The 27810-nt window shown below is 43.1% G+C and overlaps 1 protein-coding gene across 1 annotated transcript in view; it reads right to left on the bottom strand.

Annotated features, from left to right (window-relative positions):
• Nucleotides 1-5703: 5703 nt before the first annotated feature.
• Nucleotides 5704-27810, bottom strand: part of ACYP2 (acylphosphatase 2) — a 44950-nt gene continuing 22843 nt past the window's right edge. Inside the window, exon 4 of the mRNA XM_062608982.1 lies at nt 5704-6315. Coding sequence (XP_062464966.1) covers nt 6201-6315 — 115 coding nt within the window. The 3' untranslated portion in view covers nt 5704-6200. The remainder of the gene's footprint in view (nt 6316-27810) is intronic.

Raw genomic sequence — 27810 nt, 5'->3', positions numbered from 1 at the left:
TGTTACTGCTATTATTGCTTCACAGGGTTGCATGCATCCACTTATCTCCACTCCCACTCTTTGCAGAGCAGCTCTGTAACCACAAATGGGTAATTGCTCATTCCTGGGGATAGTGCAGGACCTGGCATGTTTTCAAGCGGTGAGCTTCAAGCAAGGAACATCAGGCTTTTATAGTCACAGCTCCTTTAAGGAGGAAAAACCAGCGCCAGCACCAAGAAAGTGACTTACTGTCTTTATCTTATCTGCCGCTTCTCAAGCACTGTCCCATTCATAATGCATTTCCTTGCTTGGTTGTGCTCCCCCAGTTGCATGACCAATTCCTGTTCTCACTCGAGTCCATGGCAGCCTTCCAATGGAACAGAAGTTACTGCTTCCGAGCACAGGACTTGTGCCTCTCTGTTGTTTATTCTGTCATCTCCTTGCCAAGCACAAGTGAATGCCAAGTTACCTTCCTGCTGATGGAGAAGCAGGGACTCTGCTGTAGCTCTGGTCCAGCCTGGTTTCTGGGGGCTCTGCATGTCAGATCTGGGAAAGAGCTGGTCTCAGAAAGCCTCAACCAAGTCCCCTTTTTTCTGCACTAAGCACCAGTGTGGAGCTCTGAGGGACAGAATTCACTCCTTGACTCTCATGAGATGTCTGTGAACCCAAACCAGGGCTCAAAGCCTGCTGTCCGCACGCAGGAACAGCTCCAGGGCAGGAGGAGATGTCACCAGCCTTTCCCATTTCCCGAACAGAGGAATCACAATGTTAGCCAACACCAAGAAGCCACTTGCATGGCTATAAAAGAGCCCAAAGGGTCTTTTCAAACAAAGTCTCTTCTCTGGTGATATTGGGCCAAACTCCTCCTCCTCCTCCTCCATTAATGCTGTTTAGAGTGCAAGTGCTATCTTCTGATATAGAGACAATGGCATTTCACAGCTGATTTATGAAGTGACTCATCAGAGTTGTTAATGCATTTATAGTGTACCCATGCACATTAACTACCATAGTAAGACCACCTAACTGTGCAATACAACTAGCAGCCTCCCAGTTACTTAAACTACTCTTGAACATGACTAGTAAAGCGTTTCAATCCATTTCTGCAGCCCTTTTAACCAAAAGTGAGGCTGCCCCTCCTCTGATCCTCCACTTCAGTATTCCTTATTCAGTTAAGTCAGTACTACCATCAAGTGACTTAAGGCAAGCAGAGTTATTTTACATCTGTGCAATGTGGTTTAGGTTTGATGCAGAAATAGCTTCCAACTTTTTAACACCAGCACTGGTACCCACCGCACTGAAGAAAGAACAGTACTACAGAAACCCCAATTTACACTCTTGCCCTTGTATTTAAAAGGAACTCAGCACATACCAATGTGTGCCCTCATTATCTTCAGTTACAGCGCTCCCTTCCTTTCAGCAGGCAGTAGTGTGGAGCTATGCATTAATGAGTAAGCTCTCTTGCCTAATCCAGTTCATTCTGCCTGGTAAGAGGATTCCAGCAGCAAACATGCACACAGTTTTCTAAGAAGAAAGCAAGCCAGGAAAGGGAGCTCCTGAGGATGTCAAGGAAACAAAAAGTGACAGATTGGTGTCACAGAAGAGAAAGCATGGCAGGAGCAACCACCCTGCTTTCGTCTGTGTGAAGGCTCAAGAACGAGCAGCTCTAGCAGAACATCCCTATTCTGCACTACAACATTGTGAGTGTTGGGAGTAAATGGCATTAATACAAGATTACATCCTTCCTGAGGAGGCAGGATGCTCTCATTCTGTTCACTGCTTAGGGAACATTTGCTTCTTCGATTCTCTAACAAAACAGAAAACAACCCATACCCTTTTGAGATGTATGGGCATTTAGGAGTTCAAGTTTAATTAACACAGAATCATGGAATGGTTCGGGTTGGAAAGGACCTTAAAGCTCATCCAGTTCCAATTCCCTGCCATGGGCAGGGACACCTCACACTAAACCATGGCACCCAAGGCTCTGTCCAACCTGGCCTTGAACACTGCCAGGGATGGAGCATTCACAACTTCCCTGGGCAACCCATTCCAGTGCCTCACCACCCTCACAGGAAAGAACTTCCTCCTTATCTCCAACCTGAACTTCCCCTGTTTCAGTCTGAACCCATCACCCCTTGTCCTATCATTAAGGCCCCCGATGCAGAATTCCTCTCCAGCATCCCTGTAGGCCCTCGGTTTAAGGATGCAGACTTCCTTCAGCAATGGTAGCATACAAGTCAGGCATGACCCTCTCCTTCAGGAAGGTCAGCATTGCCCAGAATTCACAAATGACTTGGAAACAGTGGAAATGCAGCAAGAACAGAGCTGGCCTGGATCAATTGTTCTTGCTGCATTGCATTCAAGTCAAAATGAAGTTAAAGGATACCTACAGTTACACCTGAGTGATAGCAGTATGTAGTAGAAAAGGAAGAAGGTGTCAACTTAGTTTGATGTCTAATCAGCCAGTCGTTCTTGCCTCTTTTATTCTACCTCACCATTGGAATTCTTTGGCTCTGCAAAATCACTGATGTTTTCCTTAAATCTAGATACTGCTCTGATGCTCTGCACACTGCATCTCCACAAATCGGTACAATTTTGACTCCTAACACGTTAACAGAATCTGAGGATTAAATAAAAGAGAGAAGATGAATGCATGCAGCTCAAGGCAACACTGCATTAGTTGCAGTAACAGCAACATGGAACAATACTTCCAAGCAACCAAATTCTACAGAGGGCTCAAATCTCGCCCTAATGTGAAGGTGTCTTGCCCAGATCCATCCCACCCCTCTGCCAGGCCTTCATCCAGCTTCAGAACCCCTGAAGTCACTGGCACACGGGCCAGCCTCACCAGGAAGCTGGCAGATGGAAGTTATCACCATCTCCTGCCATGCCACAGGCTCCCCCTTAAGCCTTGACCTGCCTGGGCCACAGGGCTGCATCCTGCCTCTATCTGAAGCATCTTTCAGACACCGAACAGAAGCTACTTTGAGCAGTCCTCGAATCTCTGCCTTGGAAAAAGTCACCCAAGTTACAGAAAGCAAAGTGGGATCCGCTCGCTCCGAACGGCCTTTTCAGGAGAGCAACAATGCCACTCTGTCTTCCAGCCTCTTTCTTTTCAACGCGCTGTTAACACCACCGTCTCAGGGAAGCCGCTTACAAACCTCGATCTGCTCTCTTTCCTGCAGTCAGAACGTCTTCATTTTGTGGCAGCACACCCCCGAGGAGATGAAGGACCGCTTCCTTATTCCTGATGTTCACCTGGGAAAGGGCCCTCCGCGGCTGTATGTACCCACAAGCCAGGCAGGTGCCACTTAGTGCAAATCAAACCTTTCCCTGTGCATAAGCAGTAAAGGATCCTGACTGTACTGCAGGCATTTGCATGAATAAAACATGCTCTGCAGCAACAGTTAAGCACAGATACGATGCATTACAGTCTGATTTCAATGCAACGTGAAAACAACCTAAACCATCGGTAAAGGCATTTCCCCATGGCCATGCAGCAGGAAGCCAGCAGCATTCAAGCAGTAATTCCTCACCTTGGTAACCCCTAATTCACAGGGACATAGACTATTTTTATATGTTACATATCATTATTACCCTTATGGCCACCTTGGGCCTCCACTTCAGCTAGACTGGGGAAGTGCAATGGAAGAAATCCTTTTGCCCTTGGAACTCCATTGACTGCAGAAAGCTCTACACCTGGGTATACTCCAGGAATACAACTGGCTACAGGACTTCCCAGAAACTTGAAGATATGGAATATGATGTTTATTCCCTTTTCCTCTTCCTCTGAAAACCCTCCCCAGGGTTTCTGGGAACACTGACATATCTGCAATGCTTATTTGCTCAGCAAATTCTTAACTTCTCTAAGCATGAAAAGCATAGTATGTGCAATTCATCTAGCACTGCTAGATAACCCTGAAATACATTACGGCTCAACACAAAGTACATGTATTATAGTTCTGAACGTCAGAAACACTCAGAGCTGAACTCACTGCAGAAATTGCATGCAATTTTTGCCTCGTCACATCACTGATGTGAGGGAAGTGGATGTTGAGAAAGGAAAACATGAGTACTGCTGACTAACAAACAAAGAGAAAGGTTAATAGATGTATTCCAGAACCAACCTTTCCATCAGATGGGCTCAAAACAGGCACAAAAGCAGGAGCTGAGCGTTATGGCATAGACACAGGAATAAACCCTTTTGTGACAGACTCAGCAAGAGATTTCTTCATCTTTCAGCTCTCTCAGAGGTCTCTACCTGCACATTTTCTCCCTCCAAAAGCGAGCACTTGAAATCGCTGCTTCCCCCTCCTCAGGCCTTGCGTTTCTAGTGGAGTCCTTGTGAGCATCCAGCTCCACCATGCCAGCCATCAAAGCAACAGCTTCATCTTTGTCTCCAGTTCCTGTGTCTCAAGTGTTCCATTTGTTTTCCTCCTTCCTCTACCGTTGTTGCTCAAAATATGAACAAAGCAGCCTGGCTGGAAATGCCTCAGAGGGGGCATCTCCTGCCAGGTAGCTTCAAGGGAAATGTAAAGTACTTCTGCTGGGCAGGATACAGTTTTCAGAGAGGATGGAACAGCTACTGAGCTGCCACTGCACTTGAACTTTGCTATTTCCCATTTAACAAGAGTTATTGACAGTGACTTCAACAAAGGATGCTGTGTACAGTCACAGAAGTCAAGTGCATTTGAACTACAACAATTCATAACTCCTGCAAAGTGTGGGAAGGAAATCTTACTGCTTAGTGCACAAAGGCCCAGCAAAAATAAATCCAGTCATCAGCAGAAATACCTTTCCATGCCCAGCTCAAAGTGCAATGCTCAAGCTATGAAATGGCCTTTCCGGAAATTAAAAAGGTGAACCACAAATTGATGATGTTGCTTAAATTAACACTTCAAATTGCTTAAATTGACACTTCCTGCCCTTAGAAGAGGTACATAGCAGTCAGGGGAAAGACCAGCTTATGCATCCTCAGGTAGGATGCCTTAGAGGATACAATGCAGGCAGACAACAGCGGGCTCTGTTGGGAGCTGGGAGACAACTTGAGGCTGTGACCACTGCAGTAGTACTATGCTCTATGTGCTATACACTTGTCAAACGTGTAGCACACTGTGCTTTACGTACCACACACCTCTCAGAGGGACTGACAGCGTGAGCCTCCATCACAGCATGATCACACCAATCGTGATCAACTGAGAGTACAGACAGATCATGCAGCTGCCTGCTTGGGTACCAGAGATCTAACCAAAGGCCTCCAGAACATACTAATCCTGACACAGAAGTACTTCAGAAGTGAGGGAATAGCTCTGTTCCACCCTGACAGGCCCCCTGGTGCCTGTGAAAAGAGCACTATGTATGAGAATCACATCTAATACTGCAAATGCTTATCCAGTATTTATTGCAAGCACTCAAGTTGCTCAGGACCTTTTATGTACTTGACATGATGTATGTGGGTGCATCATGTCAAATCAGGTTCCAACATACATTAACTAAGGAGCAAACACACATCCATAAGCTAAATAATTGAAGTCTTCCATTTTAGTAAGAACATCAACAAAGCAAAAAGATTAAAGCATCCTTTCTGGTCAGTATGGACGTAAGCTGTAGGTAGATATGGAACAAGGGGTGAGACCACCATCGTGTTTCATGACTTACCTGAATTACTTACACTGAATTACTAGAGAATTTTAAACCAGAATTGGTCAAATAATCTTAGTCTGAGTTTGAATAAACATATATTTATTTTATATTATCTCTATATCTTCACTCCTTATCACAAATAACATGGTCTACAACACAGAGCTACATTAGATCTCTCAGTGTTCCAGGCTCTGCAGTTAAGGATGGTTAGCGAGATTACAAACAGGAGAACATAACTTCCTTATTTTGCATCTAAAATATGAATCACAGTGTAAAGATTAGGCGCCATATGGTTATACATAAGTCTCATTGTGCACAAGTGATCACTGACACTTTTAAGCATTCATCTAGCTTTCAAGATGTAATAAATTAGATATTGGCATTTTAGATACTAGATATTGACATTCATGGTGTTAAATGTCTAATACAGGAACTAAGAATTCTTACTCCATGTGAACAGGGACCATTACTATTTGTCTCTAGTATGGAGAGCATCCAAACGCTCCTGTGACATGTTATGGAGGCACAGAGAATATCATGCAGCAGAAACATCACAGCTTTATGCTCAGTGACGGCTCCTATTAGTATCTAGTGCTAAATCCTGAGAAGTCAAGCTTGGAAATCTCCTTTTCGTTGGAAAAATTGGTTCGATCGATGCGAGAACTTGGGCTTCCAACTTTAGTCAGCCAGGATTTCCTGCAAGACAAGGAAGACAGGGTTAGGAGAGAAAGAGCTGCACACATGGGGCTTATTCTCCTTTCTATGCCTTCCTGCAGTACTCTTTCAATGAGAAAACTACCCTAAATGTGTTCAGTTCCTTTGTGTTTCCCCTCCTTTAAAAGCAAACCAAACTAGTTAAAAGGTACCAGTATTACAGAAACCTTACACAATATTACATAAAAATATGTCTGACAAAAGGCTAAAGCAGATTTACTGTAATGATCCCTTTCGAGTGCTTATTAATAGCATTAAAATAGGTATAATTACCCTTGCAGATTCTATGCTACACTTTTAGCAAGGACCTAAAAACCCTAATTGAAAACCATTATGAAAAATGAACTCTAACAGCCAGTTTACCCTTTTCTGACAACGAAAAGAAATAGAAAGTGAAATGAAAATGAATAAGCTCACAACCAGCAAAAAGACATAAAGCAAATAAAAATCAAACTGGTGTCAAAGCAACCCTAAATTGTAATAAACACTGTATTTCACACAGGCATTCTTAACTGGGGCTTTTTGCATGTATTTGCATTATGATCTGATCTAATTATGCTGGGGCTTTGCCTTCCTCCACAGCACACTGGAAACCTACACTGAGCACTATTGCCATCGGGTAATGGAGGCTGGAGCTGGCACTAGGGTGGCTGCTCCTACACACACTCCCTACTCCATTCCTACCCTGCAGTGATTTACTAATTCATAGGGGTGATAAACTGCTGAGTGATAGAGGCCCAGGAACACTCCAAGTGCCGCAGACAACACTGCTCACAGGGAGGTTTATGTAAAAAAACATACTTTCCTGGTATTTTCTGTTGCACTAAAATCTCAGAAATAGAAAGAGAATGTATTTCAGCACACTATATATGAGGAAAAAATATTTTACCCAAATACTTTTTATAACTTTAATGATGTATAAACAGGTATGGATACATAACTGTGACTAGTATTAAAAATATACATCATTATTTATCTAAATTCCAATTTGAAGAGCATAAAGTTTGTCTTATTAACAGTTACATTAAATAATCCTTTGCAAAAATCCCACTGAGCATTATAAAATGCAGTGCTTTTGCAGTGAGGCTTACTTTTGATGTCTTTATAATGAGAATGGTGCATAAAGGTCGCTTATCTGAAGCCAGTAAATAAATCACACCTAAGATACAGAAATGCATCTTGTTAGGAACCCTATGTGACAAAGGTTTATTTTTAGACAATTCCTGACACAACATTAACACCACAGAACACAAATCTCTTGGCTGGTTATGAGAAACAAGCCCTTTTCTCCAAACTATGTTAGTCCCTCATTAGACTTGTCTCATCACCAGCGCAGACGGTTCCAAACCGGCATTCAGGACCAATGCAATTCATCTCTTCCTTGAAACTCTGCATAGACTCTTATGAGTAAATGTACCTCCATAATAGTTAATGAAGACAGCAGGAACGTCCTGCTACTTGTGCACTTTGAAATACAACCCTAGAAGTACGCTTGGTGAATTACAGACTCGCAGCGCCAAAACGCTCCACAAGCTCCTTCCTATTTGACCACTAAATAGAGGCTCTATGTGGAAAGACTTCCTAGAAAATACAAACCAGAATGAGCATCTCATGTTCAAAGTGGGACAAGCCTTAATTTAGTATTCAGCAATTAAAATTAATACACATCTTCACAACACAATGCAAAGAACAAGGTGGGGACAACCTCCTTTATCTGTTGTAGGCAAAAACTTTCCAGTAAGGAACATAACACAGGAATAGGAGCACAGGGGTGAAACAGGAGAACCCAGCTTTCTACTCTCTGCTGAAGCCCTTAAGGCAGACCAGATATGTCAACAGAAGGAAAGCCCAGGCATAGACCAGTCCATTTTGCTCCATATTATGAAAGATCTGAAAAGCCCCTTGTGCATGCAGCAGAAGTTCCTCTTATAGCTGGATGACCTTGAGTGAGAAAAAGAACATGTATTTGAAATACTGAATTACTTAAATAATCCATGCTATTTTTAGAAGAGTAATGTGAAACCTCCAAGGGAAGAGACTTCTTCCTTTTTTGCCTTCTCATTTTTAAGGTGAGCTTGTCCTGGACACAACCAAAGGAAATATATTCCTTGCCCAGCTTTTGCAACTCCACGTAAGACCAAAATCCATCCATGCCTGCTCCCAGGTCCCAAGCTCCACTGCAGGAAGGAAGCAACTGCAAACTCTGCAGAGAGCAAACTTTGTCCATTGCTCCATATACCCTCACATGGATAAGGCTAAGGCACAACATACAAAAAAACAGTTAAGACAATCCAGCTCCAAGGACGCTCTTTATAAGATGCATACATTTGACTCACTTAATGCAGGATGTAGGGATGGAAGTGCTGCAGAACTGCTCCCTACCTGGGATTTGCATGTCTGTGGGGCTCGGTTCTTCACCAAGATACTAATACTTTGCAATAAGACTTTCTCCATTGATTTCCTCACTTTGCTCAAGTAACAGAGCACCCCCTGAACACTACGCAGCACGTTTTTAATGAGCTAGGAAAGCAGGACGTCAGTATTTGCACATAGTAGTACACAGTTACACTTGTTCCCTTCTTTACCTGCACCTCAAACACCTTTGGTAAGGGTAGCATTTTTTAAATGATTTTAACTCTTATAAGCATCAACAGACCCGAGTTAAGAAAAGGTTCTGCATCCTCCTCTTGCTGCACTCTGCCTTTTTGATTTCCTTTCATTTCTCACCATGGATTTCATATCCCCCAATACGTGCCAGAGATGTGCTGCAATTACGAGCATTTGGAGCTGTAGCTTGCCATTTATAGCATGCATGTGAAACTTCATTGCTGCTACCCACTTCTCTTCAGGAGTGAGAAAGACAGCCTGCACCTCGCTCCTCACGTGGGCAAGCCTGAACCAAATGAGGACATTGCTTTAAGCTGCCTGCAACAGAGCAGTGAGCATTGCCTCTGTGATGCAGAACCATGCCAGCACACCCTACAAACCATGGGGCTTCGAGTACTACACACAAACTTGATGATTTCCCTGAATAAGATTTATTTTAACTGAAAGCTATGCTATAAAACAGATTTTTCTGAAATAACTGGCTTGTTTGGCATTACTCCCTGACCAAAGTCTTCTTGATAAGGAAAACGTAACTGATGCAGGAAAAACCAAACCTTGCACACCTAATGAACAGTGCCACCTTTCCTGTGCTGGGCTCTGTATTAAACCATTGATACACATACGATGCTTCCATAATAACTCTTTTATGGTATGCAAAAAGCCAAGCTTTTAATCCCAGCCTGTTTTTTGTTGGAAGGGACCTGAAAGCTCCTCCAGCTCCAACCTCTGCCACTGACAGGGACACCTTCCACTAGAGCAGCTTGCTCCAAGCCCCTGTGTCCAACCTGGCCTTGAACACTGCCAGGGATGGGGCAGCCACAGCTTCTCTGGGCACCCTGTGCCAGCGCCTCAGCACCCTCACAGGGAAGAGCTTCTGCCTAAGAGCTCAGCTCAGTCTCCCCTCAGGCAGGTTCAAGCCATTCCCCTTGGCCTGTCCCTCCATCCCTTGTCCCAAGCCCCTCTCCAGCTTTCCTGCAGCCCCTTCAGGCACTGGAGCTGCTCTCAGGTCTCCCCTTCAGGAGCCTTCTCTTCTCCAGGCTGCCCCAGCCCAGCTCTCTCAGCCTGGCTCCAGAGCAGAGCTGCTCCAGCCCTCGCAGCATCTCCGTGGCCTCCTCCATCAGCTTCACATCCCTCTTGTATTATCCCAAGATTGAAGCAATTTACACTCTATAGCACTAGAAATGGACCCAAAAATGATCCACAGCATTGATACTTGGTGAGATAGGCCCAGTTTAGGAATATGTTTGTTTCCCCTCACCTTAACCACCCTGTCACCATGGAACAAGAGAAATGTGTGCTTTTATTTAGGAGAGAAAACAAAGGCACTGGCCTGTTTACTCTTTATTTCCCTTTGTTTAATATAAAATACCAGAGGGAAGGTTACTTTCTGAAGACTGTATTTACATCTGTGACAGCCCATAGATTAGCATTGCAAATATTTATGAAATACCTCCAAAATGTTGTTGTTTCCTGCAACAATTCTGTCAAGTTTTCATAAACCCTCCTATTTGAATGTGTGCAGAAGAAACGTGGAACCCGTTTTGATCACCGTCGGTCTTCTGGGAAGAGCTTTAGCCATGGTTTTTAAGCTTTTCCTACAAGGAACGTTCTACTTTGATCTTGGTTTCTATAAGCCTGAAACTCACATCTAGGTGAAGGCTCTATTAGAGCCTTTAGATGTAAAGATACATCATAGCTTACTGTAAAGCCATTCCATTGGCCCTATATGTCTGCTCCTGCGGCCAGAGCCTAATGATAAAACAGGGATCTGGAAACAAGATTTATATTGTGAAAAGGAGCAGGAAGGATAAAAACCTCAGTAACAAAACTGTGTTTGAAAACCCTGGGGTTTGACATGATTTGGATCAGTGCAGCCCAAAAAAACCCCAAACACAGCATTTTAACTTTAGCAAAGGCAATCAAGGCCTTAGTAAGGTGAAGAAAACAGGTTCTGAAGAAAATATATGGGGGATGCTGGGGAGAATCACTGATGCTTTGGTGCAGAATAAGGTCAAGAGGACTAATGCACATTCAGCTTGCTCCCACTGGCCTTGCCCCCTGTTCCTTGTAACTTTGTTAGCTCTCAAAAGTAGGCTCTAGCTTGGGGTAGAAACCTGAAGCCTTTTGCATGCACATACCAGCAACAGGGAGGGAGAAGTAGTAGAGAAAGAGCAAGGCAAAGTGTAAAGGAGAGGAATTTTAACACATTAGGATGAGCCCATCACAGTCCATCAAATCAAAGCCAAGTGATGGGTTACTTCAGAGGACTACAACATAAAGGAGAAAGCCAGTGCTACTCTGAGGACACAACACGAGTACCTGGGTATATTATATATGTAGTAACTAGTATTCTAGGTAGGCTAGAAATGAAGCAACCTGCTCAGGTATAGGCACAGTGCCCCAGAGCAGAGCAGGAGCCTGTCTGCAGGGAGGGAAGGAGTGCTGCTGCCTGCTCACTGGTTGATCTGGCATCCCCACAACAGGGATTTCTTGGAGCACTGGATATTTAGCACAAGTTCTGTAACTGTTTTAGAAAGAGGAGACAAAGACAGTTAATCAAAACTAGTGTTTGACTGGGTTTTCAAACACAGCTGTCGGATGAATGTTGTGAACTGGTTTCTGTTCCTTCCCTTCTGTCACACTCGAGGCCAGCGTTTCTCCAGAGGACACACCATGAGCTTTTCTTCCAAGTACTATTTGCAAGTGATGTCAACAGCAAAGGCAAAGCAGCAGAATCTGACATATTGAAGATATATTGACCAGGGGAGGTTTAGGTTAGCTATAAGGCAGAAGCTCTTCCCTGTGAGGGTGCTGAGGCGCTGGCACAGGGTGCCCAGAGAAGCTGTGGCTGCCCCATCCCTGGCAGTGTTCAAGGCCAGGCTGGACACAGGGGCTTGGAGCAAGCTGCTCCAGTGGAAGGGGTCCCTGCCTGTGGGAGCAGGGGTTGGGGCTGGAGGAGCTTTAAGGTCCTTTCCAAACCAAACCATCCCATGATTCTATGATATTGTGAGAGGCACCATACTGCATAAGCTTAAAATACATATTTTGGTGTCACACTTCTATTTATAACCCTGAAAAATAACTGGCATGTTAATGTTCAGCATATTCTGCTATTGGCAAGACTTTAATGTAAAAATGATCATTACTAGTCTGCATTAGCACAGAATTTGGCTCTATGTACTTCAGACTTACTTTGTTACTCAGATCTGATCTACGTTAAGTGTTCCCACCTCTTAAAAAGGAGGAATTATCCCAGAGTGAATGAAACCAATTCTGAAGTTGGTATTTCCTTGTACAGGACAAAGATCTGTTGTGCATTTTCCTGTCATCCTTAATCACTTTGGTAAACTTCAAGTAGAATCTACTTAAATGTGAGATCCTAAGAAGTGTATTTTTTTGAAGAAGTTATCAGTTACCATGCTACACAAGTCACATTTGGCTCCTTTCATAGATCCTATCAGAAGAAACTAAGCAACGCTGCAGGAATTTGTTCCAACAACAAAAAATAAAGACATATATGAAAAGTAAAACCAAACTGAGCCATTGCAGTAACCTGAAACAGCTTGACCTACAGAAAGCACAAGACAAAAGGGCATTGCCTGTTAAGCTTGTGCCCTATCTTCCCAAAGCAGCAGACATACCAGAAAACCAGAGGCAGCAAACACTGATTGTGTTTCCCCTTGCAGTATGTCTGCCTCTGCAGGGCATGATTTGGCTCACAAGGCAAAGCAGGGATTTTGGCTAACCCCATTCCACTGCACACAATGCAATTCAAAGTTCTTTCTCATTCCACTTCTATTACATCTAAGGCCACAGGAAGCTCAAATGAGAGGAACTGGTGTTGTACACGAGGCTTCTGGAGAAGAAAAGCAAGTTCTAACACTTGGGAACTGCTCAGCACCCAACACCCACATAATGGTGTAGAAAACGAATGGCTCTATTGTGGAGTCGAGCAATGAGTAAAGTACTATTGCCTCTGACCATCAATTTTATACCTAAAAAGGTTCATTAAAGCCTTACCTTGGCTATTTCAAAGCAACCCTGTCGGAATTCCACAATGAATCATCACACTTTGATCAACTCCGCTTTACTTCAAACCCGTTTTGTTACACAGCCTGCTAAAAAGGACACAGCCACTACAGTAGAGGGAGATGACAAATGCAGTGAAGCATTTGACAGACAACACTTCTCTGTTTGCTGGTAACCAGGTTCAGCAAGGCAGAGACAGAAAAGCCACGTGAGGACCAACCCCCACGTTACCACACTTGCTGCATCCTCTGTCAATTCTCAGAAGAGAGATTTACACAGAAAAACAGATTAATTTATTATGCAAGAAGGAAAAATAATGCCAGAGCAAACACAGCGAATTCCTTCCAGCACCGCTGGGATTCTTGCTGTTTCTCTCCAAACCCTCCTTCACTTTACAAAGCACTTGGGGGTAGCTGCAGACTGGAAAACAGAGTTTTTCATTGAGAAACTACAATTTCCAGACTTAAAAATGGAGATCTTCAAAGGGAAGCATCCCCGCTTTTAAAGTGTGTGAAGATTGAATGCTTCCAGAGCTGCAGCGACTGCACATGAATTCCCCTTGCCCTAGAACACTGCAGTGTTTGGATCCTTCAGGAGCTATCAGCTTGGCTCCCTCCCAGCCACAGAAGTGACTGTTTCCACCAACACACCTCACATAAGCATCCCTACGTGAGCAGAGGTTAGGTAGGTGGTCATCATGCTGTTCCTCATGCCGAACTGAATGCACAACTGCTTTTGTACACACAAAACATGTTGATAACACAAAACCCACCCCTCAGACTGTCACAGCCCAAATCATTTGAAGCTAAAATAACTATTTTGGCTATTAGTAAGAGGAAAATGTATGTGTAAGACCATTAGGCCAAGTGATTTATGTATGTTGGGACTTACAAATCACCTTTGAAGACAAGCTAACTGCAACATCCATAGTGCCTGGCCCCTGTAGGCGTGGACGCTGTTGACAGAAAAATACCTAACAACTGAGAGTTGTGATTTTCTTTTCATCTAGAGCTTGTGAAAGAGCTTTGAAATGTTCTTATTAAGCATTCTGTGAGCTCAGCTCCATTTTCTCCACTGGCTTTACATTACCCGAGTTAATCTAAGCTGCACACTTTCAAAGGAGGCAGTTCCACCCATCACCTTAACCTGCCAGCTCAAGCAGCCTTTCACATAGCAACTCTGATATAAAATATATGAAAAGAACAGGAAATGTTTTAACAATGTTATATTGGAGAGCATAACTGCTCAGAAAAACACCAAGTACATTGTACTAGCTAATAGTCTGCTTCTATTTAACACAAAGAGGAAATTTGGGCTTTGTCAAGACTTACTTTCATAATGCCCTTATTTTCTGCATTATAAATATAGCTACAATAAGGAGGAAGCAACAGATTAACATAAGGATATGTTACAGCTATTATGTTCTTTGTTCTGCAGGAGCTATTTGCGGTTTCCAGCACAGCAGAGTGTGTTCTTGAGGTGAACCCAGTGTGGTATGCTCACAAGGAAGGTAACACTGTACCCCTGTCATAGGCAAGATGCACATAGGAAATTCCCTGGAAATAAAACCCCCTTGAAAAACCCAGGCATGAAAACCAGCCTAAGGCAGCACAGAGTGAGATGTGCCAAGCCTACACATGCTGTCCCTATGGAAGGGCAGACAGACCTTATGGAATGACCATGTCTTTCCACACTGGCACATCCCAAAGAACTGCATTTCATTTACAGGGAGAAAATTCTCTGCATTCTTCACCATGTGACTTTTTCATGATGTTATTCTTATGACTTCATAGACATTAAAAATACCATTCCTGAAAGACCTCATATAAAGATTGTTTTTCTCTACTGGCTTTAAGCTGCATAAATTTATCATATCACTTGTGGGCACTTCGGTTTTAAGTCCCTAACAATACAGTATCTTTGCAGCTATTAAATACATCATCTAAAAGAGCCCTTCAAGTCATGATCCCAAACTACTCTGGTAAGGGGAATTTTGGATGTATCAGCTGAGATCTCGAATAAGAGACACCCAAAAATAACCCTCAACCATAGGTTACTTGTTTTTCTACATGTCCACATAATTCAAGCTAACTTTGTAAATTCTCTAGTTGTTAGAATCAGAGAATCCCAGCCTGGTTTGGGTTGGAAGGGACCTTACAGCTCATCCAGTTCCAACCCCTGCCATGGGCAGGGACACCTTCCACTAGAGCAGGATGCTCCAAGCCCCTGTGTCCAACCCAGCTCTGAGCACTGCCAGGGAAGCAAGCTGGTCTTTATACTTTCTATTAATATCAAAATAGCTTGGTAGAAAAACAACTACTCATGTGAGCTGCAAGCACGCCTACGGCAAAGCCCATTCCCGAGGTCCATAAACTGTCAGGAGGAATCTGCTCCCTTAATAGAAATAAACCACTTGACATCAAGGCTCCCAGCTATTTAGGGAAGCCATCAGAGCGTGAACATGTATTTTGCTTCAATGTTTCTTTGTGTGAAACTGTCATTTTGAGCAAGGCTTTTAACATTTATTGAAATAAGAGCTGATACATGCTCTTGCTACTCAGTGCTTCCTGTGCTGGGCTACAGGGTTTTATTAAACCTGATTTTCTAAGCATTTACCTAAAACCATGTTTTCCTATTTGCCACAGTGAAAAACTGAATCAAGAAAGAGATTTTCTCCTAGAGAGAAAAAAAATCCTATAGAAATAACCCCAGACTGGAAATCCTTCACTATCACTTTCTCAAGACAGCTATGGAACATACTACTTAAAGTTAACACTTACAGAGAGCAAACCAGCAGATTTAGTGATTTCATTTTCTATTATAATAAGGATAATGGGCTTGTTCTTTCCTCCTCATTTTCCATTCATTTTGGACATCTTCCTATTCATCAGAATCTGCCCTTTACCTGTACTTTTTGTATTGAGAGCTTCAGACTTCAAAAACTAGAAGAAAAGCAGAATTCTACCGAAGAGAACATCTCATTTCTACTGAAGTCAACAGCAACACTTATGAGGCCAGTGAGGAAGCCCTGACCTCTGGTTTTGTAACCTTTAAACAAAGTTCTACAACTACTTACAAGACATAAGCATCTAAAAAGCCCCAAACCAAGGAAACCAGCTTAGGAAGACAACTGGGCCATACTATCGTCAAGTATTCCTCAATAGGTGCTGTTAATCCCTATTAATGAGCACAAAGCATCATTTATGCTCCACATGAAGCTGCCAGAGTAGAAATGTGCATTAGGAGGCAATGTGGTTCCGGGTTAACACACTGACATACACAGGAAACCTCTAAGTCTAAACGTGCAGTGACCAGTTCAATATTCTCCATTGCAAAGAACTTCCATTTTAGAAAACATACTGATCCCTTTTTTAGGATAACTGCATATTCCTCTGTCATGGGTCTCAACCCACTAAACCTGAGCTTCTCCTTAGTGCTTTGGATGGCTATTCCACCCCTGGCAGTGTTTGAGGCCAGGCTGAACAGAGCCTTGGGTGCCATGGTTTAGTGTGAGGCATCCCTGTCCATGGCAAGGGGTTGGAAATGGGTGATCTCAAGGTCCTTCCCAACCCTGACTATTCAATGATTCTAGGATTCTCCAATATAACTTGTTTGCTTTCCATGCAATGGTTCAAATACGTATTTTCAGAGGAACTATGGGCAGTGAGCTAAAAATATATGTTTTAATAGTGAAACACTGAGATTTAGGGGCTATTTTAATAAGCAATAACAATTAAGTAAAATCTTGTCTATAATTAAGCATCTCAACCATTATATTTTCTACAGCATTGCTCAGGCAATGCCACCCAGCTAACACCTCACATGGGACACAACAGCAGCAGAGTTTTATGTTGCAATTTCTTAATACGTAACAGGTTTTGATTTTTTATCCTCTTTTTTGCAAGCACTGGACAACTGGCCAAGTATAAATATGTTCCTAAACTCTTCCCAGTTTTTCCATCTTCCCTCCAAGCTTCAGGGGCTGTCAGAAAGAATCAAGCATCTCATTTGGCTTCTGTAATTTATGCCATTTTCTTTCTTTCCCTTCCTCCCCTTCTTGACTTGTATTCTGCCTGGACAGTTAAAGCAGATCTGTTTCTGATCATTCTCACACTGTAGACTGCTGCAGGGACTGCAGAGGTTTGTAGTGTGAATGGAGAACTACAAAAAACCCAGTGATTTCACTGAAATTGTTATTTCAGATTTACTCAAATTTGTTATGTACAAATACTTCATTACTATGCTTGACAAAACTTGGTTTTGTAGCTGGTTGCCAGTGCTTCATTAAGGCACAAAAGGATGAGTACGGACTGCTACCAGGCTACTCATGGCTCCAACCATTCCCAGCAGTGCCAAGGCCACCACTAACCCATGGCACTGAGGCCTCGTCTCCATGGGCTGTGAACCCTTGCAGGGACGGTGCCTGCAGCCCTGCCCTGGGCAGCCTGTTCCAATGCCTGAGCACCCTCTGGGGCAGGAATTGTTCCTCAGCTCCATCTAAACCTGCCCTGGTGCAGCTTGAGGCCGTTTCCTCTTGTCCCATCCCTTGCTCCCTGGGAGCAGCGATCAGCCCCCTCCTGGCTCCATCCTGTCAGGCAGCTGTAGAGAGAAACCAGTTCTGCTTCTCATTACACAGTTGTGTGCACCCCACAGAAAAGGCTTTCCAACAGGATTCATGGCACTGGGATAATGCATTATTATATTCCCAGATCCTGCGCTATGTCTTTCCTGAGTGTTTCCCATGATGGCCATGGTGTGGTGATCACCTGTGTGAAGGTTTTAGCCTTTTCCTTGTTAACTGCAACATTCCCACCTCAGTATCCACATTCAAAAGGGATTCACGGTACAGCCCAAAGTTACTCCTTACTTAAAGTGAAGAAATAACTGAAGTATTTCAGATAGCTCGTTTCAAAATGAACTTTGAGTTACTTGGTGCTCCCAGTGATGAGGATTTCCAAAGGCAGAGAGCTGAAATGCTGGCACTGAGGACTGGCAGCATTCCTAGAATAAAGCCTCTCAGAAGACACACTCATCCTCTTTGCATTTGCTCACGAAGGTCTGTTTGGCCATTTATAAATGCAAAGAGAATAAAAGATGTTTTTCCTTGTTTGCCACACCAAGACATTAGGAGCAAAACAAGAGAACTACTAATTTAAGAGGAGGAGAAGTTATCCAAGCTTGCAAACATCAGCAGTGAGTGATTAGGGATTGCTGCTCTGCAATTATCATTCTGCAAAATTAACATCAGAACAGTTCATGTCATCATATGGACACTGAACAAACAAGAGCAGGCTCCAGCTTCCTTGTTGCCCAGAAATAGTCCAAATGCTACATAAACCACATCAGTTACGTGTGAACTTTGCAATACAACAGCTGCAATGAGATACAGGAGATAGACTATTTCAGATGAAAAGGGTGGCTAGGCCACAGATTTGGCTCCAGATAAAGACATTAAAAGCTTCCAGGAATTCAAATGTCCATTCTGATATAAGCAAGCCCTGATTTTTAAGAGTATTTAGGAGCATATGACAAATTTTACCACCAGACAGATGTAACTGAGGTAAGGAAGGAGCTCAGTGCACATCACCTCTGCAGGTCACATTCCAGGGTCTCCAGCTGGGTACCAGTAAAAGCAGAAAAGCAGAGATCACTTATGAAAAGCCTAAATTAAACAACTAGCACCAGGGTGGGAATCTATGGTAGAAGTAGAGGAATCTCCACCATTCAGAGCAGTGGTTAATGGGTGATCACCCTTCTTTTCTTCCTGTCTTACATCACGGAGTACAGACTGGTAAAGGCAAGACCAGAAGCCACAAACCCATCTACTACACAAAACCCAGAGGTTCCTCTGACCAAGCTTTCCCTGGACATGGCACAGTGCAGCGGTTCTGTGCTTGTGATGGTGTAACTGAACCCTGGCAGGGCAGGAACACATAAGCAGAATGAGTTACAATTGAGCGAGTGTTAGAAAACCACTCAATTTCACCATTTCTGCTAACCCTAACCTAATCCTAACCCTAACATTTCTCCTAACCCTGCAGGTTGCTTCCCCACCACAAATACTTGCCTTACTAGATAACTTGGGAATAACTTCACCTCTATAGAGCTGCTACTCCAGCTATACTAGGTGAGACAATGCACTCTTACTTGTCTTTCTACTACTTGCCACTCCCCTGGGAAGGGGGGTGGCTGTGCCAGAGCCCTCTCTGTAGGAAAAGAGGCCAACCACGTGAAATTCCCACCCTGCATAAATCAGTGGCAGTCTTCCCAATGGCACAGAACCAAAATTTCACCCTTTATGCCCCCAACAAGCGGGCGTGATTGCCATCTCATGCAACACGTTACACAAACACAAGTGCAAAGTGACAGCTTCATTTCTGCCATCGTACTGAATCCCTCTCCTGTACATGGAGAAATCAGTAGCTTCGGATTCTGTCACAGTTTTCATTAGAACACACCCATGCAAAGATGTCTGAAGCAACACAACTACTAGCACTGTGTAAAGAGGAATAGATACCTACATGGGGCAAACCCTGCATTAGGTAGAAAAGCACATATATAGAGCTAGATCTTTACTGTGACACTTCTAGCCAGAATATAATCTCAAATCTGTAGGTTTCCAGTTCAAAAGACCTGCATTTTTAAAGATAAGGATCAGACAAACCAGACCTCAAGCTCCAGAACACCAACACTATCTTAATCACCAGAGCACATTTCCTCTTGGACATACACACCAAACCACATGCTCAATTATTCAGGCACACCAAGCAGCTCCGGGAGACTGGAAATGCTGGTACGCAGAGTGAATGCATGTCAAAATCCAGCCACCAAGGACTTCTACCAGCAATTCCTTGGACAGTGAATACTTGGTAAAGCTGATTCTTAGAATTCAGCATATCTAATGCCATGAACAAGGCAGCACACAGCTGTTGACTCAAGTTTTCATTGCAATGCAGGGAATTCAGCCAGGGAACTTTCATTGGAAGTACATAAAACACATGTATAACCCCCCTGTACATCTAGGAAGTGCTCAGTGTGTACCGTGTAGCATCAATACAGCAACAACACTATACTGCAAGTGGAGTTCCCACATTTAACTTCCCTCTTGTTCCTCCATTACATGGAGGATACAGCATTTCACATAGAAGAGCTGTAAGAGACTTTTTACTTGCAGGCAGTTTCACAATATCTATTCCTAGAGAACAACTTTTTCTCTTATATGCAGCAGAAAGGATTGTTAGTTAATGAGAACAGTCCATTCCTTTTGGCTTTCAACTCAACACAGGATGTTACAGCCTTGCCTACATGTTTTTTTGGTTTACTTAAACAATGGAAACAAGAGCTCATCTTTCAACTATTGACAGGTCTTTTATTAATGTGGTACAAATTGTGCTCTCCCACTGTTCTTAATAGAAACAACCTTTACTCCTTTATGCAATTTTACTTATTTACCTTTATAATTTGACACAGTATGTAGAAAAATACCACGTTTTTTAAATATGTTACCCACAAAATAGCTAAAACTTTGCATTTCAGCTTTAAAATTACTATTTCCACCTAATTTCTGATTTAATTGGTCACTTTTCATTACTTAACTTTCCAAAACTGGAAGAAAATGCCCAGAAGTTCATAAACAGCAAAGGGTCCATCTCTTATTTCAGCTGTTAACAGTGCTTCATCTTCAAGCTATGTCAAGAATCAGTTCAGTGAAGGTCTATGAGAGCTCACCACCCACTGAAGTAATTTCCTATTCAAGACATTCACTTATAACAAATTTCAACCCAAGAGCTCTGACCTATTACGAATATATCCAAGCAACTGATAAGCATATTCCAATACAAGTCACCCAAGGATTAAGTATATTAGTTCATGAAATCTGGATTTAGCTTCTTAAGACAACAAAATCCAGTATGAACTTGAAGAGGCAACACCCTTTTTAATCCACACAAAGAGCAATGTGATTACAGCTGAGGTTCACAATATTCTATTAAATATTAATATCTACTGCTTTGCCTTGCTCTTAGAGCAGCAGTAAAATGACAAAAAGAAAGCCAAAGCCCTGCTCAAGTAATCAAATTGTAACTGATGGCGCAGAAAACCCCCTAGACTCCATCCACTCAACCTGACTTACAGTGCTGGGCACATCTTCTGCTCCTTCTGTGTTTGGAGACACAGAACGTTCCAAATTGCTCCAGTGGATTCTCTCCAAAACCCACAGCACTGATGGATCCAAAAGGCTGGATGGCATCCAAGAACTGGATAAAGGGATGACAGCTTCTAACCTTTCATAAATGCAAAACAGTGATTTTATTAGGGAAAAAGTCCTGCCTTTTTCCCAGATACACACTTTATACACTGCTGCTGTGACCAGCAAATGCCAAGTAGAAAACAGGCAAAACCCTGAAGCAAAAGGGCACATGGGAAATAATAAAATGATCTTCTTTTACCTAAGAATGTATACAAGCCTTACAAGATGGAAAAAATACAGTGGGAAAAAGAAAAATAAAGGGAGAACCTTAATGAGAACAAATTGCCAGGAAGAAAACTATGCACAAACAATTCAGGCGTTGATCTGAATGCACAGTTTTAATACAATTACATTTACTATGAGCACATGGGACAAAAATGGTTCCATGGCCATAGTTTTAACAGGAACCAGAAGCAGGTCAAAGTTGCCACATTTAAATAGAACAGCCATATAGTTCTGATAGAAACCTGGCTGGACACCAGACCCCAACACAGACATAGATGCTAAGGGGGATGCAAAGAGCACTTAATGCAGAGTAATAGGAGCTTTCCAATCTATTTACATGTGGAAGAATCTTTCTGTCACCAATTTTTCCCCTCTTTATTACTGTTACTCTTACAAACTAAGGCAACCTTGCTGCATATGCACTATTGCACAACCTGAGTGCTATGAACACAGCTTGAACTTGCCATTAGCTCCATGGGCAAGTTCTGACAGTCAAAACCACAGGTCCTTGCTAGTGCATCAAAGATGCAGCTGGCACAGTGTTTCTTTAGGAGCTATTGGTACTTATGACTGAAGAGAGACCTACTCATCAGCAAAAAGGACAGGGGGAAAACAAGGAGAGGTAATGTGGCAAAGCTGGAGCAAGAAGCAAGTATGAGCAGTAATTGTGCTTATACCTGCACAGTTGAATACAAAAGAACAAATCACAGCAACACATCAGCATTCCCATCCTCTGGGTTTCATCATTATGCTTGAAACAAGCACAGTCTGCATGAACAGTGGCTGAGAAGTCTATGGAGAATGAGGAAACCACCTTAAACCTTCTGGTAAGGTTATTTGATTGCTGGTTGGTTTGTACATGGCAGGAATAAAGGATGCACAGTAAAGCCTGGGACAGAACATCTCCAGTATGCAATGGAAGATCAAGTGACAGGAGATGATGAATGAACCTTCCCTTTGCTCCATAGGCTCAAATGTGGAAGCAAGAGAAACAAAGAACTATGTACACTTGCAAATAAGGACATCTATAAAGAGAATCACTTATGTGCCTCTACAGAAATCACTTTGAAGGCTGCTGCAAAGCAATTTGCTCCTAAAACTGGGGATTTTTGTGTAAAATGCGATAAAGCATACCTAAATCTCTGTTCTATGATGTCAACATCCAAACTGCATCCTCTTTCCTGATATGCTTTCAAAGTAAATTCAGTTTTAAAAAGAAGTCCAAGTCCCAAGCTACTACTTCTTATTTACTGTTCTTCAGGGCACCTCAGTGAATGCTGGAAGAGACTGTGTTTGCTAAGGAATGCAAAACACTTCCCTTGTGGCAAAATTCTTTCAGATAATGAAGCTGTTGCATGATAGATGCCAGCGAGAGGATACAAATCATTCCAGCTCATCAAAACACGGCTTTTAAAGCGAGTTATTTTTCATTAATGATTACATTATGAGCATTTGACACTTTTAACAGGTATTCAAGATGTTTATGTTAAAATAATATACATTCAATAGCTAATTTAGCAGCAGTAGCCAGGGAATATGGCCCGGTGACTCTACACTCACCCATGGGTTAGGAAGAGCTCTTGGCACAGAGCTACAGATAATAGTAATCATAGAATCATATGCTCCTGTTCATGTCATTCCTCAGGAATAGTGACTCCATGTGTAAAGTTGCCCCTTCAACTGCTAGGAAGCCCTGTGAAATAACACACAATAAGTGAAGCAGAACTCTGCAGACCACATTGTACCATACACCTTCCAGGAACCTCTACTGAGAAAAGTAGGACTTAAGTAAACTGCTTAAAAATCCAAACCAAACAAATTCTATTTAAAGGAAGCTCACGAGTATTTTGAGCTACCACATGGAATTAGGCACTAAAAAGGCTTTCAGTATTTTGGAACTGAATTCTTAGAATACTTCCTTTCAAAGACAGCATTTCATCCACCAAGAAACTCCAGAGATGCAAGGACACAGCCAGAGCTCTGTGTTACCTGTGGTTACACAAATGCTTCTGCCTTTCCCCATCTTCTCACTTACTCTGTTCTACTCATGTCACACACTGCAGTTTGTTCTTTGCAATACAGAATCATGGAATCAATGAGGTTGGAAAAGCCCTTTAAGCTCATCCAGTCCAACTATCCCCCAGCACTGCCCAGGCCACCACTAACCCATGGCACTGAGGCCTCATCTCCACAGGGTGTGAACCCTTGCAGGGACGGTGACTGCAGCCCTGCCCTGGGCAGCCTGTTCCAATGCCTGAGCACCCTCTGGGGCAGGAATTGTTCCTCAGCTCCATCTAAACCTGCCCTGGTGCAGCTTGAGGCCGTTTCCTCTTGTCCCATCCCTTGTTCCTTGGGAGCAGAGCCCAGCCCCTCCTGGCTCCATCCTCCTGTCAGGCACTTGTAGATGTATTTCATGAAATTCTGATTGCTCTTCATTATGAAAGAGTATTACGAAGACAATGAAAGATGCTGCCACTCCATGGAGACTACATTCCACTCAGCTTCAAATTCAATGAATCCTTTTACTCCCAAAGTCATATATCCTCCCTAAACCCACAGCACTTCCACTGTGAGCTAAAAGGATCTTCTGACCTTGTAAGAAGAAACATGAATTAACAAGTTGAAGTTAATTGAGTTCTTGAAGAAACTGAGGTCCCTCTCATTCTTCATCTGCAATTAACTTCGTAATGAAGTACCAATTCTTCAAGCCTCCACATATTTAAAATCCTTAAATAATTTTCAAAGAGGCAACATAAAGGAACTCTAAATGGCTCTGAAGGTTCATTATGGAGCAGTGCAGCCTGTCTCTTGGCACCAGGCACTCCAGTGCCTTCATACTCACTCTAACTCTGCTTCTGAGGCTTCTTGGTGCCAGCATATGGAGGCGTCAATCACCCAGACAAAACTCACCACAGAGATGATCCCAGTGCAAACACAACACCAGGTACAACCACATATTACTGCTCACACCCAAAACCCAAACTAAATGAAAACCTAGTCTGACTGGCCATGATGCTCTGCCCGGCTCTTCTGGATGACTGCCATGCCGAACGGATTGCTTCACTTTTTAAACTGATGGCTAAATACGTAACAGATTGCAGAATCCCAGACCGGTTTGGGTGGGAATGGACCTTAAAGCTTCTCCAGCTCCAACCCCTGCTCCCACAGGCAGGGACCCCTTCCATAGAGCAGCTTGCTCCAAGCCCCTGTGTCCAACCTGGCCTTGAACACTGCCAGGGATGGGGCAGCCACAGCTTCTCTGGGCACCCTGTGCCAGCGCCTCAGCACCCTCACAGGGAAGAGCTTCTGCCTAAGAGCTCAGCTCAGTCTCCCCTCGGGCAGGTTCAAGCCATTCCCCTTGGCCTGTCCCTCCATCCCTTGTCCCAAGCCCCTCTCTGGGTTTCCTGCAGCCCCTTCAGGCACTGGAGCTGCTCTCAGGTCTCCCCTTCAGGAGCCTTCTCTTCTCCAGGCTGCCCCAGCCCAGCTCTCTCAGCCTGGCTCCAGAGCAGAGCTGCTCCAGCCCTCGCAGCATCTCCATGGCCTCCTCTGGACTTGCTGCAACAGCTCCATGTCCCTCTTGTGCTGCTACCCGAGAGCTGGATCAGGACTGTAGGGAGGGTTCTCCAAATCACTAAAACCCCTGGCCAGCTTGGCTCTTCAATGATGTTTGGAACTTTCAATACCTTGCTTTTTTTTTAAGCAATAGGAAAAGCCTGAAAAATCATTGTTAATAAGGTAGTGATTGGCACTCCAAAAAAATTGAGAAGTATCACAGGGCATTTTATTCTGCCCCAAAGAAAGCACTGAAAGCTTGGAAGAATTCAGTAGCTCATGCAATTAGTTTGGAAACAATTATAATGTATATTAAAGTTCAAATGATGTGAACCTTCCTTCATTTATTCAGACATACAAAAATATTAACTCTGAGCCAAACAGGCATGGACATGCAAAAACCAGGATCAGGCTTCTTTAGGAAGACATTTGCCCGCATTGGTATACCACTGCTAATGCATCCAAATTATAACAAGACTCCTGCATGTTGTTAAGGGCAGAATTACTACAGTTTGGAAGCTTTAATCTGACAGAACTGGAGTCTAACACAAGACATCTTGTTTGGATATTGCCAACCAGGGTTAGGCTCATCTCAGACACTAGTTAGAACGTGTTTAAAACAATGCCTGACTAGGAAAAACCTTTTCAGCTCTGGGCTTTGAGGTGGCACATGTTGCAGTTCAGGTGGAGGGCAACACGATGCATCACCTTTAAATGCCAGATAGTGCTCCAGCTCCCCAGCCAGGCCCTCGTGCCCATGGAAGACCTCCAAAGCCACCTACAGGAGGCATGTCTAGTTCTGGAAGCCAGCCACGATGAGGAGGACAGAGGTGACAAAGCAAAAGGCAATAGTTTCATATTGAATCACATTTACCTTTGTCAAGAAAGCTACTCAAGTTGTTGGCCCAATTACTTCTTTCAGTGGCATCTAAGATCGTACCAGGCTTTTTTAAGAGGAGGCAGAGAAGTTCTGCTGCAAAACCAAAGCTATAACACCACACAAGAGGTTAATATAATAAGGGAGTTATATTATTACAACCACTATTACTTGCTCCCCGACTAGAAACTTCAATGTAGCTCCACTGAATTCTGCCAGTAGTATTCATAGTACTAATCAGTTCCATTTACTTTAAATAGTTACTTGGGGTAAGATACTAATGGTATGCATTAAAAACACAGACAAGGACTTCTACCTGTACTGCGCCAGCCTCAAAGGTTTTCCAATCCTCTTAATGGCTCTGCAATGTCAAGGTCGGACGGGGCTTGGAGCAACCATCTCCAGTGGAAGGTGTCCCTGCCCGTGGCAGGGGCTGGAACTGGAGGAGCTTTAAGGTCCCTTCCAAAACAAATCCATCTGGGATTCTATGGTTCTATCCAATGCTTTTGTAAATGGCACTTCAGTGTTCAAAACAGGGCAAGTAGAGACAGTGTGATTACATCGGCATTAGCCAGGAGCACAGACCACAGCAGGCTGGTAGATTACAGTGGTTGGTGCTGAGGAGCTGACTTCCACACAGCATTATACACTTCTGTCTGCAGCTTTTCCCCCCAGTTTCTTCAATTAAAATGGGGGGAAAGAGATACAGCTGAAGCAGGACACATCAGAGAAGTTAACATTGATTTTCTGAAGTGTTTCTGTTCTTCCTTGTAGTCCTACCTCTTCAAAAGTAGTTCTACACTTAATCACTGAAAAATATCAGGATTCCTCTGGAGTTACAATCTCAGTCAGTTGCATATTCCTCCATCCAGAACATTAATCCTGACATGAGTACAGATGTAAACTGAATTGCATCTCTTGGCTTGTAGAGCAATACCATGTTAAATGGACTTCAAATGCCTCTTGTCATGTCTGCTACTGAAGCCTGAAGTTGTCTCATGTTTTGTAAGCACACTACACTACATCACACTGTGCCTCCTTTAATTCAAAGATCTTCTCATTTCAATAAGACCTGGCAAGACTGGTATTTGTAAAGAGGGAAAGGGATTAAGAAATAAGCCCTGAAACAAGTTTCTCCGCATTTTTATGAATACATTTTCCTATACAAGACAGTGAACAGGATTCCTTGTGTGTACGTTTATAATCCATGTTTTCAGACTTCCAAATGGTTCCTCAAGTTTCCCCTCTCATACTCACTGTTACAATGGCAGTGTTCCTACTAAGTTTAATTTGCCTCATCTCCTATCCCTCATTGCACTGCCTGCTACAGGAATAGAACACAGAGCAAAGGTGGGGTGACATGAGCACACACCCATGATTCCCTCTAGCTCAGCACTCTCAGTTCTGCAGCCTCTGCTTTCTGGGAATGTCATTTCTTTTCACAAACAGAAGGTTTATGTAGCCAACCAGAGACTAATCACACAATTATTCAACCTTTTCACTTAACTCAGTAACTACAACATTCAAATAGTAAGAAGCAGCTATCAACAACTAATACTAAATGGCCAGTCAGCAATAAGACTTCCACGCTGTTGAAATGCCATTTTGCATTAAAGCCATCAACCAGCTCTACTGAAATCAAAGACTTTAAGTACCCTCGGCAATCCCCAGTTTCCATCTTCTTTGGAAGAAGTCCTCTTCAATATTAGCCATCAAAATAAACTTGATATTTAAATTTATCCCTTCTCTCATGGCATTAGCTGCCCTGCAAAGTAGGTGGAAAACAAGGTTCTAGTAGTGTAGTTGGTGAAAGAAATATCTAGAAGGCAAAAAGCAGATAGCAACTTTTACATACGCAAGTAGATTGACATCTAGTGTGAAAACACTGAACTACAAAGCCTATACTGCATATCAACAAGGATGAATTTAAGCCTAGTAT

Source organism: Pezoporus occidentalis, unplaced genomic scaffold (assembly GCF_034315485.1).
Source record: "Pezoporus occidentalis ecotype Australia unplaced genomic scaffold, CSIRO_AGI_Poc_V1 ctg10, whole genome shotgun sequence".
Lineage (NCBI taxonomy): Eukaryota > Metazoa > Chordata > Aves > Psittaciformes > Psittacidae > Pezoporus > Pezoporus occidentalis.
The sequence above is the reverse complement of the archived record's forward strand: the minus strand, read 5'-3'. Positions and strand labels throughout refer to the sequence as shown.